Below are 16,905 nucleotides of genomic sequence, written 5' to 3'. Positions count from 1 at the left end.
ATCACATCCCTGCTGTTGTATTCTAGATCTCTTGAAATGAATGCTAACGTTGCATTTGCCTTCCTCAGCACTGACTATACCTGCAAGTTAACCTTTAGGTTGTTCTGCATAAGGACTCCCAAGTTCCTTTGCACCTCAGATTTTTGGATTTTCTTCCTGTTTAGAAAATAGTCTGTACATTTATTTCTACTGCCAAAGTGCTTGACCATGCATTTTCCAACATTGTATTTCATTTGCCACTCTCCGAATCTGTCTGAGTCCTTCTGCAGCCTACCTGTTTCCTCAACACTACCTGCCTTTCCACCAATCTTCATATCATCTGCAAACTTGGCAACAAAGCCATCTATTCCATCATCTAAGTCATTCATAATACAACATAAAAAGACGCAGTTCCAACACCGACCCCTGCGGAACACCACTAGTCACTAGCAGCCAACCAGAAAAGGATCCTTTTATTCTCACTCGTTGCCTACTACCAATCAGCCAATGCTATAACCGTGCCAGTAACTTCCCTGTAATACCATGGGGTCTTAACTTGGTAAGCAGCCTCTTGTGGCACCTGGTCAAAGGACTCCTAAAAGTCCAAATATGCAACGTCCATTGCATTTCCTTTATCTATCCTACTTGTAATCGTCTCAAAGAATTCCAACTGGTTTGTCAGACAAGATTTTCCCTTAAGGAAACCATGCTGATTTTGTCCTATCTTGTCCTGTGTCTCCAAGTACTCCATAACTTCATCCTTAACAATTGACCCCAACATCTTCCCAACCACTGAGGTCAGTGTAACTGGTCTATAATTTCCTTTCTGCTGACTTCCCCCTTTCTTAAAGAGTGGAGTGACATCTGTAATTTTCCAGTCCTCTGGCAGCATGCCAGAGTCCGATGATTTTTGCAAGATCATTGCTAATACCTCCACCATCTCTACTGCTACCTCTTTCAGAACCCTAGGATGCAGTTCATCTGGTCTGGGTGACCTATTTCCCCTTAGGTCTTTCAGCTTTTTGAGCATCTTCTTCCTTGTAACTGCACTCACTTCTCTTCCTTCACTCCCTTCAACATTTGGTACACTGCTAGTGTCTTCCACAGTGAAGACTAATGCAAAGTACTCATTTAGTTCATCTGCCATCTCTTTCTCCCCTGTTGTTATTTCTCTGGCCTCTAGTGGTCTAGTGGTCCTATATCCACTATCATCTCTTTTATTTTCTACATACTTGAAAAAGCTTTGAATATTCATTTTGATATTGTTGGCTGGCTTGCTTTCATATTTCATCTTTTTCCTGCTTAGAACGTAGAAGATTGAGGGGAGATTTGATTGAGGTACACAAAATTATGAGGGGTGTAGACTAAGTAAATGCAAGCAGGCTTTTCATACTGAAGTTAAGTGGGACCACAACGAGAAGTTATGGGTTAGGGGTGAAAGATAAAATGTTTAAGGGGAACTTGAGGGGGAACTTCTTCAGTCAGAGGATCATGAGAGTATGGAGTAAGCTGACTGTGCAAGTGGTGCATGCGAGCTCGATTTCAATGTATAAGAGAAATTTGGTGGGTTATGGCAGGCTATGGTCCAGGTGCCGATCGAAGTGACTAGATAGATAGATACATACTTTATTGATCCCAAAGGAAATTTCAGTGTCACAGTAGCAAGTGCACAGATATACAAATATTAGAAGAGAAGTAAGAAAGAATAAAAAATAAGTTACCTCAAAGTCTAACAGGAAGGGGGTCATAATTTCCCCCCTCCTCATTATGGAATCTTATGGCTGCGGGTAAGAATGACCTCATATTGCGCTCTTTATGAGCAGCGCCGTTGTCTTAGTCTGTTACTAAAGGTGCTCCTTTGTTCAGCCAAGGTGGCATGCAATGGGTGAGACACATTGTCCAGAATTTCCAGCATTTTCTGTGGGGTCCCTTGTTCTACCATAGCCTCCAGTGTGTCCAGTTTGACTCCTATAACAGGGCCAGCCTTTTAATCAGTTTATTGAGCCTGTTGGTATCACCTGTGTTTGTGCCATTGCCTCAGCACACCACTGGATAGAAGATTGTTCTGGTGACAACAGGCTGGTAGAACATGTGAAGGAGAGGCCTGCATACTCCAAAGCACCTCAGTCTCCTCAGGACGTAGAGGCGACTCTGTCCCTTCTTGTGCACAAAAGGGTTGGTGTTCCACTCAAGTCCATCATCCAGGTTCTTGTCAGTCCTCATCACATCCACGTCCTCACCATCAACAGTAACAGGGAGCAGTGCAGGCTTAGTCTTCCCAAAGTCCACCACCACCTCAGATGTTTCAGCTTTCAGCATTTAACAAGGTCCTCCATCAGGACCCTATATTCATTCTTCTATCCTTCCTTTATACACCCAACTATTGCTGAGTGCTCGGAACATCTCTGTAGATGACTTGACTCAGTGTTGTGTCTAAAGTCTGAGATTTTTCAGGATAAAAGGAAGGGAGCTAATACAGTCCCATGTAGGGCTCCGGTGCTGCTTATAACCATGTCTGACACACGGCTCTGAAGCCACACAAACTGTGATCTGCCAGTCAGGTAGTCCATTATCCAGGATACAATGGAAGTACCAAACTGCATTGAACAGAGCTTTTCCCCCAGCAATGAGGACTGTATGGCATTGAAGGCACTTGAAAAATCAAAAAAGATGATCCTCATAGTGCTGCAGTGCCAGGCAGTTTAAGTGGTTTGGTACAGACTAGATGGGCCAAAGGGCCTGTTTCTGTGGTGCATTGTTCTGTGACTCTCTGACTGAGTCCATCTCGGGTAAAGCCCTCCGCACCATTGAGCACATCCACACGAAACATTGTAACAGGAAAGCAGCATCCATCATCAGGGATCCCACTAACTCGGCCACGCTCTCTTCTCACTGCTGTCATCAGAAAGAAGGTAGAGGAGCCTCAGGACCCACCCCACCAGGTTTAGGAGCTATTATTACCCCTCAACCATCAGGGTTTTGAACAAAATGCGATCACTTCACTGAACTTCACTTGCCCCATCATTGAAATGTTCCCTCAACCTTTATCTCAGGTTCTTGATATTTGTTGCTTATTTATTTATTATTGTTATTTCTTTCTTTTTGTATTTGAACAGTTTGATTTCTTTTGCCCTTTGGTTGAACACCCAAGTATGTGCAGTCTTTCATGGACGCTATTATGGTTATTATTCTATTATGGATGTGTTCAGTATGCCCCAAGAATGAATCTCAGGGTTGTATCTGTGGACATATATGTACTTTGATAATTTACTTTGAACAAGATATTTGCTAAATATATTTGCACACAGGGCATTATCAGCGTAGGAAAATGTTTGTATATTTCTTATCTTTGTTATGTATTTGCATATTTTCTGTTGTGTAAGAGCGTTCTGCAGAGGAAATATTAATTATATGTCAAACGTCTCATGCTTTCAATACACTAATTAGATGACTGTTAACAAAGTTTGACCCTTGTTCTCAATTGATATTTACAGTTTAGGAATCTTGTGGTTTTTGGTACTTTATAAAGTTGCAGACACCTGATGTATCACTGTTTTCTACTTGATGTCTTATTCTTGGCACAAGCATGTTAACTCTCCTTTATTTCACCCAGGTTGCCAACATTGCTAATGGCGGAATGTGTTCTCATCTATATGACACCCGAACAATCTGCAGAATTGATAAATTGGGCTTCAAGTACTTTCAGTACCACCATGTTTATTAATTATGAGCAGGTAATAATATTGATAGTTTTCCCAGGCATAACTAAAGTTAGACTTTTTAGGAAGCCTGTTTCTTTTACATGCTATTGAAAGGGGAAAGTTTAACTTTAATTCAGCAATGTTATATTGTGTGTGTATATGAATATGCTGTATGCTGTGTACTATGTAGATAGTTGGAAAGATAATTGTGATTTATAATAAAGCTTTTGAAATCCTCTATATTTTAAAATTAGTACATAGAACAGTACAGCACAGTACAGGCCCTTCGGCCCACAATGTTGTGCTGACCCTTAAACCCTGCCTCCCATATAACCTCCCTCCATATACCTGTCTAGTAGTCTCTTAAATTTCACTAGTATACCTGCCTCCACCACCAACTCAGGCAGTGCATTCCACGCACCAACCACTCTCTGAGTAAAAAACCTTCCTCTAATATCTCCCTTGAACTTCCCACCCCTTACCTTAAAGCCATGTCCTCTTGTATTGCCCTGGGGAAGAGGTGTTGGCTGTCCACTCTATCTATTCTTCTTAATATCTTGTATACCTCTATCATGTCTCCTCTCATCTTCCTCTCCAGAGAGTAAAGCCCTAGCTCCCTTAATCTCTGATCATAATGCACACTCTCTAAACCAGGCAGCATCCTGAATAATTTCAGCTATGATTTTAATGGTTCTTTATTTCAAAGCATATAAAGTATTAGAATTACAGGGGAACCCCAGGTTTTGGATGTGCTGACTGATAAAAATCAAACTCCCATTCATTTTTAAAGAATCTTTTTTAAGATAATAGTACTATTCATAATAAAGTGTTTCATTAATGAGTGGAAACATTATCTATTTCATTAGTTTAATTATTGTAGTGCTAGGGTGTTTATTCAATGAAATAGAAGAATTATAGCAAGTGTTGTAGGAATTATATATTCATGGCTATAGAAAACAGATGATCTTGACTTGCAGAGAAGTTAGTTTGCAGGATCACTGCAACTCTGAGGATCAGAACTCAAAATGCAAATCAGGGACTAACTATAGTAATCTAATCTAACCTAATCTAATAGTGTATGGGTGGCAAATGCTACTGTTAGCAGTTCTGCTGCCTCCCTGCTTCAGAGACCCAATGTCAATCCTGATTTCCAATGCTCTCTGTGTTGAATTTGGTATTCTCCCTGTGTCCGTGTGAAATTTCCCTGGGTGCTCCGATTTTCTCTCACATCCCAAAGACCTAGAGGCTGGTAGGTTAATTGCTGCTACCCCTCGTGTAGGTGAGTGGTAGAATCTGGGAGGAGCTGATGGTTTGTGGGGAGAATAAATTGGGTTAGTGGAGGACTAGTGTGTGTGTGTGTGCGCGCATGCGCGCACACATTTTGTAGGCACAGCCTTGGTGGCTGAAGGGTTTATTGCTATGCAGCATGAATCAACAATATTTTTCCATTGTTCATGTTACTGATAGTCAAACGAACTTAATCTTTTCTGCCAGAGCAGGTTGTAATGTTTCTAGCTTTGAAGTCACTGGTTCATTATAAATAATGTTCTCATTTCAAATATTTCAGGTGAATATGACTGATCGCTTTGGCCAGGTGATGATAGAAAATTTACAGCGACGGCAGTGCAACCTTGCAGGAGTTGATGTCTGTCACACTCTGGAGACGCAGGTTTGTACAGCTTTGTTGTTTAATATTTGCATACTGTCCATCAACCAAGGGCAGTTTTGATATACTTTCATTATTAAGTGCTGATAGGCAGAATCCGTAACAATAACATGCATCTTGCATTTTTAAAATCATGTAAAATCATTTGATGACAAGATCATCAGTGGGACAGATCTATTCAGATATGTTTGTAAAGATCTCATGGTACAACTTGAACAAGAATAGGAAGTTCCCTTTATCTGTGGGCCAACATTGCTCCAACACCATGGTCCAAAACAATCATCATTTATCTTACTAGTATGTATTGTATATTTTTCTCACAGAATGCCTAGAATTTGTTAATACACTCCAAAATAAAGGCATTTTGAGTAACAGGATAGGATGTTCAAATACATTTTCTTTAACTACATTTTAGATAATTTTGCAGCCATATTATAGTACAGCACTGGACATTATTTATTTTGGGAATCTCTGTCAATTTTGTTGCCAGTTTATATTAAATGTCCTCCTCTTGTGTGTCATGCATATCTTTCCATTCCTTTCGTATTTATGTGTCTATCTGAAAGTCTCTAAGATTCTACCAAACTTCCTGATTCCACAATTACCGTTGGTAGCCTGTTCTATGCACCTACTGCTCTTTTTTTTAAGAAAAGGCAGAACTTGGTCCTCATATCACCTTTTAGCTTCTATTCCCCCCCCCCCACCCCCAACCTTAAAAGCATATCCTCTGAAGTCTGATATTTCTACCCTGAGGAAAAGATTCTGAATGTGTACTCAATATATTTAGCTGCCTAGTGGTGTAGTGGCATCAACACCAGTCTTTGAGGTGAATGGTCCGAGTTCAAATCCAGCTAGCTCCTTGCATGCTTTTCATCTCTGCTGGGTTGAGCGTCAAGCTAGCAACTCGGTCTCTTAAAAAACAGTCAAGTGCTACGGGAACAGCAAAAGTGCTGCCCAGTGCACCACAAGGTGTGAAAAGCAACAACAACAAACCCTGTATATTGTTTCTCAATTTTAAAAACCTCTGTGTGGTCTCCCATCAGCATCCGACTATCTGGAGAGAACAAACCAGGTTTATACAACTTCCCCTTGTAGCGCATACCTTCAACTCCAGGCAGCATCCTGGTAATCTCTTCTGCACCCTCTCTACATCCTTGCTATAGTGAGGCTACCAGAACTGTACACAGCACTCCGAGTGCGATCTGACTGAAGTTTTACATAACTGCAGCATGACTTCCTTACTCTTATACTAAACACTCCCACAAATAAAGGCAAACATAACCATGTGTCTTCTTTACCACCTTATCCACTTGGTTAGTCACTTTCACTGAACTACGAGCCTGGACCCCAATAGCCCTTCGTACCTCAGTGCTATTACGGGTCCTACCATCAATACTTCTTCCATTTGTACCACCAAGGTGCAACACCTCACATTTGCCCAGATTAAAATCCATCTGCTACTTCTCTACCCATATCTAATTGATCTATTTCCCAATGTACTTACTGATAGACCTTTACACTGTCCACAACAGCACCGAACTTAACGTACTAGTCTGCTCGACATTTCATTCAAATCATTAATAAAGCAGAAACCCCAGCACCAATCCCAGCAGAATGTTGTCTTTTTTCCTTTGCTGATTTTGCTTTTTGTGTGGGGGGGGGAGTTGATGTCTTTTCTTTCATCAACCCCCGTGGTCTTCCTGTATTTAACGGCTGTCTGCAGTAGACAAATATCAGAGTTGTATCGTACATTAGGAAGACTAATCATGCAATGCTCCCTGTTATTGTTGATGGTGAGGATGTGGATGTGGTGAGGACCTACAAGTAGCTGGGGGTGCACCTGGATGACAGACTTGAGTGGAGCACCAACAAAGAAGCTGTGTACAAGACGGGCTAGAGTTGCCTCTACTTCCTGAGGAGACTGAGGTCCTTTGGAGTATGCAGGCCTCTCCTTCACATATTCTACCAGTCTTTTGTCGCCAGTACAATCTTTTATGCAGTGGTGTGCTGGGCAATGGCATCAACACGGGTGATGCCAACTATGCTCAATAAACTGATTAGAAATACTGTCTCTGGACTGGAGTCAAACTGGACACACTGGAGGCTATAGTAGAACAAATATGATGTAAATAATAGGATGCAAAACTGGGCTGAGAAGTGGCAACTGGAGTTCAACCCAGATGAGTGTGAGGTGGTTCATTTTGGTAGGCCAAATATGATGGCAAAATATGGTATTAATGGCAAGGCACTTGGCAGTGTGGAGAATCAGAGGGATCTTGGGGTCCGAGTCCATAGAACACTCAAAGCTGCTGCGCTGGTTGACTGTGTGGTTAAGAAGGCATGCAGTGCATTGGCCTTCATCAATCGTGGGATTGAGTTTAAGAGCCGAGAGATAATGTTGCAGCTATGCAGGACCCTGGTCAGACCCCACTTGGAGTACTGTGCTCAATTCTGGTCGCCTCACTACAGGAAGGACATGGAAATCATAGAAAGGGTGCAGAAGAGATGTACAAGGATGTTGCCTGGATTGGAGAGCATGCCTTATGAGAACAGGTTGAGCGAACTTGGCCTTTTCTCCTTAGAGCAACGGAGGATGAGAGGTGACCTGATAGAAGTGTATAAGATGATGAGAGGCATTGATCATGTGGATAGTCAGAGGCTTTTTCCCAGGGCTGAAATGGCTAGCATGAGAGGGCATAATTTTAAGGTGCTTGGAAGTAGGTACAGAGGAGATGTCAGGGGTAAGTTTTTTACACAGAGAGTGGTGAGTGCGTGGAATGGGCGTCGGCGGTGGTGGTAGAGGTGGAAGCCATAGGGTCTTTTAAGAGACTCCTGGATGGATACATGGAGCTTAGAAAAATAGAGGGCTATGGGTAAACCTAGGTAGTTCTAAGGTAAGGACATGTTTGGCACAGCTTTGTGGACCAAAGGGCCTGTATTGTGCTGTAGGTTTTCTATGTTTCTATGTTTCTAAAGGACCCTGCGGAAAACCCTGGCAATTCTGGACAATGTGTCTCACCCTCTGCATGCCACCTTGGCTGAACAGAGGAGCACTTTTAGTGATAGACTAAGACAACCGCACTGTTCGTAAGGAGCGCTATATGAGGTCATTCTTACCCTCAGCTATTAGGCTCTATAGTGAGTCAACCTATAGCAGGGGAAGTTGTACTCCTGTTAGACTGTTTGAGGAAACTTAATTTTTATTCTTTCTTACTTCTGTTTTGATATTTGTATATCAGTGCACTTAACTTGCAACTATGACATTGTAATTTCCTTTGTACGTTCTCCCTGTGACTGTGTGGATTTCCTACTGGTGCTCCAGTTTCCTCCCACATTCCAAAGACTTATGAATTTGTAGGTTAATTGGTCATATGGATGTAATTGTGCAGCACAGACTCGTCAAACATGAATAGCCTGTTACTGTGCTGTATCTGTAAATAAAATCACTGGTCATGTTCTGCAGCCAGAATAACAGCGTTCCACCCCTACTTTGTCTTTTGTGGGCAAGGCAGTTCCAAATACAAATTTGCAATGCACCCAAGATGTCATACATCTTTATCTTCTGAATCAGACTACCAATGGGGACCTTGTCTACTGCCTTACTCTCATCAAGCTCCTTTGTCAGCTCCACATAAAACTTGTTCGAATTTGTAAGGCAAGACCTGCTCTTCGCTGCACAAATCCATGCTGACTGTCTCTAGGCAGTCATGCCTTTGTGGATGTACATAAACCCCATCCTTCATTGTCCTCCCCAATGCCTTCCCTACCATTGACATGAGGTTCACTGGACTAGAATACCAGAGAGGCCAACTTCTGGTACAGCTACAATAAACAAATGGATGAGCAATAATTTACTGAAACTAAATTAAGATAAAACTCTTAGTTGATCTCGTAGCCAAATGAGATAAACTTGGGAACTTGGCTCCCCTTGTAAAATCAGAAGTAACAAAACTAGGTGTTACCCTTGCATTAGCTTCCTGTACCTTTTGGAATTGATTTTTAAGCTCTCTTAATTGTTTTTAAAGCTCTTAATGGTCTGGGACTGGGGTACATCACAGAATCATTTTTGTTTGAGCTTGAGCTCCCAGGTCTTCTGCCCATCTCTTAAACTTAAACTTAAATGATCTCCCTCAAAAGAAAATTAGCAGGTCAAGTTTTTTAACTGCACTACTAAACTGTAGAACTGAATACCTAAAACTAAAAAGGGCGCAAACTCCACTTTTAAACACCAGCTCAAAACATATTTATTTAATCTTGCTTTTAATTAATATAATTTTGTCTTTTATATGTATATTTTAAACTTTATCCCATTGTAAAACACTTTGAACTACATCGTTTGGATGAAAACAGCTCTATAACTATTATTATTATTGTTATATTTTTATTTTTTCTCATCTGAAGCTAGTAAAGCTTGAGATACAGGCATAGTCAAGCACGCTCATTTCTTAATTGTGAGGAACTTTCAGAATATTCTAGTGATATTTTAGTATTGTGGGTTTCTGGTGATTTACATAAATATTGCCGCATAGAGCTAATTCTTTAATGCTTTTGTGTAGTGATTTTGGAATGATATTACCATTGTATACCTTGTTCATATTCCATAGTCTTTCAATTTCCTCTTTTAATTCATCATATTTCTGGTGTTTTTCACTTACTGATTTCTATATATTATGTGTGTTTGGAATGGTTGTATCTATTATGTAAGATGTTCTTGCTTGTTTATCCTGTAATATTACATCTGAAGTATTATTATGGATTGCCCTATCTAATAATAGATTGGTCATAATACAATTTGTGGGATTCTGACTCTAAAACTAGATCAGGCTTGTATCTATAGTAAGGTATGGTGTTTTTTATGAGTTTGTATTTTAAAACAAGATCTTGATGAATGATGTTTGCCATTTGATTGTGCCTGTATAAGTAATCAAATTGAGTTAAACTGCTGTAAGATGCTGTAATGTGTAGGATTTTATCTGGTTTCTCTTGGCGTTTTGTGCATTTGTTATCTTTTATTATGTATTTTTGATCATTTTTTGTGTGAACCACCTGGTCCTGCATTGCCACAGGGAACCCCTCTGTTTCTGGAAGAGGTCTCCAACTCTGAGTCAAGCATTCGATACTACCTTGTCAACATCTAGTCTGCTCAGATCATGGAGCGTCATGCTCTTCCATTGGTTAACTTTTTCTTCTAAAGTGATAATTTCTTCATTTTTCTGGGATGTGCTTTCATTTATGTTTATTGGTGTGCACTTATCAGAATTGTATTTGTTTCTCTATATTGTTAAATCATCTTTTTGTTGATAAAGATATATCCTTAAAAGTTTTATTTGACTGTAGTGTAATGTTTTTTTGTCCATTATTCCTCTTTCTCCTTCTGTCCGAGGTATTGTAAATCGAAGTACATTCGAGTGTACAGTGTTTTCTACAACTTGCCATTTCAGTTCATATTCTTCATTGTAAATTTTTCAGATCAGTTTCAGATCAAGATATTACTCAAAAGAATACATTATTGTGGGTATAGCAAAAGTGTTTATTGCCTTTGTTATATTTGGTAGATTTTCTTAAGCCTTGAAGTAAATTCTGTCGAAAGTTTTCACTTTATTGTGCAGTGATCTATTTTCTTTGCATGTTGATATCCCAGATACTTGTATGTATCACATTCATCCATTGGTTGTATTGTATCCTGCTGCTCTGTACTTTATTATTACTACTGAGATTATCCCTATTTCATTCTTGAACAAAGGCATAACATTTGCTACTCTCCAGTCCTCTGGGACCTCAGTTGTTGCTAGTAAAGACACTAAAGATTTTGTCAAAACCCCAGTAATTTCACTCGTTCCTTCCAGTGTTCTGGGATAAATGCCATCTGGGATCAGGGCCCCTGGGAACTTACCTTAATCAGTACTACCTTTTTAATTTTGAAATGCCGCAGTACATTAGCATTTCCCATTCTGCTTTCACTATCATCCAAATCCTCCTCTGTAAACATCAACACAGCACAACATAAAGTACTCATTTCATACCTCAGCCACTTACCACTCTAAGCACAAATTCCTTCCTTAATTCTTACATTGACCTGCCCTCTCCTTTAGTTATCCTGTTTTTCCTAAGTATAAAATGCCTTAGAATTCTTCTTGATCCTGCTGACCAAAGATATTTCATGGACCCCTTTGGCCTGCCTTTTCGCCTACTATTTTATATTCTGCAAGGGTCCAGTCTGAGTGCTCCCAATCAATGCCACCTTAGCTCTGTAATTTCCCCTTCCCCACTTAGTACTTTCACACAAGATCTGATTTTTAATCCTTACTCATAACTAATTAATGTGTTATGGTCACTATTCCCAAAAGTTTTGCCCGCTATCAGTTTTGTTCCCATCTGTTCCTAAATATTGAATAGCTTTGTTAATAGGAAGTGTAACTGCATCTCATCAAATTATTCTTCCTTCACAGAAGAACCGGTTTCTTTTGAATGGTTGGGACAATGTGAATGCCTTGGATATGATGACTGTTTATAACAGCTTACCACAAGTAGATGTTCAAAGGTACATTTAACGTGGATGCTTTTTTTTGTAGGGCTTTTTTTCACAGGGCTTTAAATGCTGAAAATCTGAATCAAATCACAAAATGCCAGTAACATTCAGCAGGTTGGGCAGCATCTGTTCAGAGAGAAACAGTTAATGCTTCAGGTAGAAGGTCCTTCATAAAAGCACTGGCACCAACACCTTTTACAGAATGTAAAGCCCATAAATAGAGGCATTTACCTAAAGCAATTAGGTATAGTGTAACAGTTAACATTGCGTGATTACAGCGCCAGTGACCTGGATTCAATTCCACTGTTGTCTATAAGGAGTTTGTATGGTTCCCCCCATGACTGTCTAGGTTTCTTGCAGGTACTCCAGTTTCTTCCCACATACCAAAGATGTACAGGTTAGTATGTTAATGGTGACATAGGTGTAATTGAGCGGAACAGGCCCTTTGGGTCAGGAGAGCTTATTACCATGCGGTATCTCTAAATTTTACTAGCCTATTATTGCTTTTGTTATGATGGCCTTGGGGTTAGAGTTCCCTGAGTTTCCACTTTCACTAATGTTGGTGCTAGATACTGCCCTGTTATTATTACATCCAGTGCAAGAGTACTTTTAAACCATGGGTTAGTTCATCCATTCAGTAACTTTACTGTGCAAACAACAGGAATTCTGCAGATGCTGGAAACTCAAGCAACACACATCAAAGTTGCTGGTGAACGCAGCAGGCCAGGCAGCTGAGAGGGTCTCGGCCTGAAACGTCGACTGTACCTCTTCCTAGAGATGCTGCCTGGCCTGCTGCGTTCACCAGCAACTTTGATGTGTGTTGCTTGAGTAACTTCACTGTTTTAGATTAGACTGTTTCTCCTAACCTTATTGATTTTCCCTAGGATAGAGCAACTCGAATTCTTGGATGAGAAGGAACTTTTACAGCAGCTACTGCAGCATTATTGTATCTGCTGGGCCACGAAAGATAGTGAAGATTTTGGTAATTTTTTTTCTACATAATATTCACCCTATAGTGATGATTGTTGACAGTAGAACTTTGTTTGTGTGTGGATGTGAAGCTAGGATGAGCTCAGATTCTGGTTACTGGACTGAGTTCTAGTACTCAGCCCAACGTTTTTGAAAAGAAACCAGAGGCAGCCTGGGGCTCCACTTGAGAAAGGGTAGGACAGGGCACAATGGCCAACATCTCCTACTCTGAAGAAAAAAACCCAGCTATTTTGGACACATTATTTGGAAACATACGTAGGTTATGGAACAGTGTGAAAGAATAGCAAAACAAAAGGCCCAGGAATCTCATTTGTTTTGGTGAGTTAATATTATTCTACTCTATCTCTGATAGTTTTATTTTTCATTATTGTAGTGGGTGAATGTAGCCATGCGCATGTTAACTCAGAAGGAAGTTGCAGACAAAATGGGATTGGAACCACTAAAGAATTAGCAGCAGCACATTGCTTATCCTTGCATAGTGAAGCAGATACAATAGGAACAGACACTGTGACTAAAAGTACTGATTTTAATGTTCAAGGAGTGAGTTTTTCATGTGGTGGATTATTCCACAATCCATGCTTAGCCATGTATTTGGGATGCACAGTAGCGTAATGGTTAGAGTGACGTTATTACAGTTTAGGGTGGGTGTCAGAGTTCAGTGTTCATTCCCACCATCCTCTGTAAGCAGTCTCCATGGGCCCTCAGTCCTCCCCATGGAATTTGTCAGCTTTCAGGTTATTTCCAAACACGTACCAGCTAAGTTAATTAGTCATTGTAAATTATCCCTTGATTGGGTTAGGATTAAATCGGAGTTTTCAGGGACTGCTGGGCAGTGCAGTTCGAAGGGCCAGAATAGCCTATTCTGTGCTGTATCTCTAAATAAATGTATGCACTGTTCAAAGACAGCAATCTGATAATCTCAGCATAATAGCTAGAAAAGAAATCAAGTTAATATTTTTTATAAGTGCACTGCTAAAATTTCTTCTTTAAGGTGCAAGTGAATAGAAATAAAAATGAACGTGGGAGTATTGTGGTCTTGAATTACGGACAGACAGATTTGATGTACAATGTGCCCTACAGTGAACTACCATCCTTAATTACCACCCACTGTACTCCCACATATGTAAATGTCTTTTCTGTGTTTTCAGGTATTGGTGACATTATGTTTGGGAGCATTTGATTTCCATTGACAAGCTACTTCAAGCCTGAAATGACAAATCCTGCAATTAGTTTGCATGAAAAACAGAATCTACTAAAGCTGTAATGGGACAGTGCCTTTGTGATTAAGTGTTTGTTGATGTGCAACAGAAAAGGTTGATATTAAACCATTTTGTGAACAAAGCCTATAATATATGTCAGATTAACAAGCTATTGTTTTGCATTAAAAATAATTATTTTTTAAATTTGTGCAGCCACAAAATTCTGAGTTACAATCAAAATGTTAAAAGTATCAGGTTTGCTAGTACCATCAATTATTTTTCATTAATTCACAAAAACAGTGTGCCTCAAATGTTATAGATAATGAACATTTCTGCACAGTATTGTTATGGATTATTTGAATGAGAAATTTTATTTGGGTATATCTGCACTGATGCATGAATTGGTGAGCTGATGTGTGAACTGATATGATTAATGCTGGTACAGCCTGGACCTTACAGTTGACGCTGGCAAACCATGCCCACTGAACTGAGAGCAAACCTTCAGGTCACTGGCAACTGCTGGATCATCAATAAAAGTGAAGATTCATATTACTAAAAATTTACAAAACACTTCATAAAAATCCTGTGAAGCAAACTGTATAGATGCTGGTAAAACAATTATTGCATTAAGTTTAAAATTAGAAGAAAAGGAAATTACCTTGCAATTATTTGCCTGCCTCACCAAAATTGTTGTTCCTCCTAACATAATATGGCTGATTTCTCAGCCTAAGCCTTGGTTCTGGGAATTGTATGGAAGTTTCCACTTACTGCATAATTGTCCAGAGGAGCAATTAGCTGAGCAGAATTTCAGGAATCCTGCCCCTGCAGGGGAACCCCACATCTTCCCACAATTACCTGGGTAGCAGCTGTCAGCTGTCAGCGTTTTAGTAAGTTAAATTGCTTTTGTTATTATCTATTACTGCCCATGTCAGTTCATATGACATTAGTTTGATTGGTTCATTGCACACAGTGATTAGTCAGTTGGCATTAACTGTGGCTTACTCATCAGTGCACTCATCCCAGGCTCACTCACTCCAGCAACTTGAGTACTAAAAGTTTGGCTCATGCTTCAGTACTGAGGGGGTGCTGTATGGCTGGGAGCTTTTTGCTATGTCCTTTATTGTCATGGATAAATTTAAAGGCTAGTTATGGTTTTAGAGTTGGTCATTGAATCCCTAGAGTTACAGTTAAAAGCTGAAGCACAGTGTGATTTCAGAGACATAGTCATTCATTAGTGTGTTTTTCAGGAAGTGACCCAGATTAATGTTTGAGATGCATCACAAGCACTTAAGGTCTACCTACGTTAAACACCTAATCAAAACAGAACTGAGGCTTGAGTGCTCCATTGCAAGACTCATTTATGCTCAAATAATGACTATAGTTATCTCCTTATGTTTGAAAAATAATGCCAGTTTATACCAGTAGCAACAGTCAGTCTGTTAGTTCAATCACTTTTGGACCTTCTGTTAGTAGGATTAAAATAAAACAGCTATCAATGCTGTTTTCTTCAAAGCGCCTGATATGAATGAAGTAGATAAATCCATTAACGTAAGCAAAGGCATTCTGTTTCATGTTCATATATTTTGTTTGTTTGTGATCAATAATAAAAAAATAGAAACATACTGGGAAGTACTCATTATTCACTAAGAAGAAAGACACATTCAAGGAGCAAGAGAGTAACATATTCAAGTATTTTAAAATTAAGAAGGAAGTACTGAATTTGATGAGATGTACCCCAGATTGCTATGGGGAAGGAAACATGAGAGGAGATTGCTTGGGATCTATTGGACAGTTTTGCATCTTTGTTACTCGTAGGTGAGGTGCAAGTTGATTGGAGGATAGCCAATCTTTTTCCTTTGGTCGAGAATGACAGCAAAATAAGCCATGTTGGTGGTAGGGAAACTACGAGAAAAAAAATCTTAAAGGACGGGATTTATCTTCACAGAAAGATAGAAAACCTGCAGCACAATACAGGCCCTTCGGCCCACAAAGTTGTGCTGAACATGTCCCTACCTTAGAAATTACCAGGGTTACCCATAGCCCTCTATTTTTCTAAGCTCCATGTACCTATCCAAAAGTCTCTTAGAAGACCCTATCATATCCGCTTCCACCACCGTTGCCGGCAGCCCATTCCACACACTCCACCACTCTCTGCGTAAAAAAACGTACCCCTGACATCTCTTCTGTAGCTACTTTCAAGCACCCTAAAACTGTGTCCTCTCATGTTAGCCATTTTTTTTAAATGCAGATGCCTGGACATCTTAAACAGAAACAGAATGTTCTGGAACTACTCAGCAAGTTAGGCAGTGTCTGTGGAAAGTGAAACATCTCAGGTTGTAGGAGCAGAAGTTAGTGTGGTGTTTGACTGAAGTTCTTGGTTTATGTTGGAGTCCAAGAACACCCCCCCACTGCACCAAATGCAGATGGTGTCTGCAAAGGAATGAGGTTAATAATTTGTTAATGTAATCTTTTGATAATGTTTTATCTTAATATAATGTGCTAAATCTTTATACTTTGGTTTTATTTGCAGTTTTTCATGTTATTAAAAACTCTCACATTGTCTTGAAATTGTAGAGAGTTGTGAACTTTGCACAGCACATCACAGAAGCCAGCCTGTCCTCCATAGACTCTGTCTGTACATAGACCCTGCCTCAGTAAAGCAGTCAGAATAATAAAGGCCTCACCCACCATGGACATTCTCTCTTTCCCCTCTTCAGATATTGAGATTGATAGGTTCTTGATTGGCCATGGCATCAAAGGTTTCGAGGAGAAGGCCGGGAACTGAGGTTGAGGAGATTTAAAAAAAGGATCAGCCATGACTGAATGGCGGAGCAGACTCGA

The 16,905-nt window shown here is 40.0% G+C and overlaps 1 protein-coding gene across 6 annotated transcripts in view; it reads left to right on the top strand.

The window, feature by feature from the left end:
- lcmt1 (leucine carboxyl methyltransferase 1) overlaps window positions 1-16,604 on the top strand; it is a 121,370-nt gene extending 104,766 nt beyond the window's left edge. For 5 of the 6 annotated variants that reach the window (XM_072268325.1, XM_072268328.1, XM_072268327.1 and 2 more), the window contains exons 9-13: window positions 3,593-3,713; window positions 5,248-5,349; window positions 11,796-11,887; window positions 12,760-12,857; window positions 14,014-16,604. In XM_072268325.1, the coding sequence (XP_072124426.1) occupies window positions 3,593-3,713; window positions 5,248-5,349; window positions 11,796-11,887; window positions 12,760-12,857; window positions 14,014-14,045 (445 nt within the window). In that variant the 3' untranslated portion in view covers window positions 14,046-16,604. The remainder of the gene's footprint in view (window positions 1-3,592; window positions 3,714-5,247; window positions 5,350-11,795; window positions 11,888-12,759; window positions 12,858-14,013) is intronic. The other variant, XM_072268329.1, reaches the window with a different exon arrangement.
- The last annotated feature ends 301 nt before the right edge of the window (window positions 16,605-16,905 follow it).

This window comes from Mobula birostris, chromosome 9 (genome assembly GCF_030028105.1).
Source record: "Mobula birostris isolate sMobBir1 chromosome 9, sMobBir1.hap1, whole genome shotgun sequence".
NCBI lineage: Eukaryota > Metazoa > Chordata > Chondrichthyes > Myliobatiformes > Myliobatidae > Mobula > Mobula birostris.
Note: the sequence above shows the minus strand (reverse complement) of the source record. Positions and strands in the feature narration are given on the sequence as shown.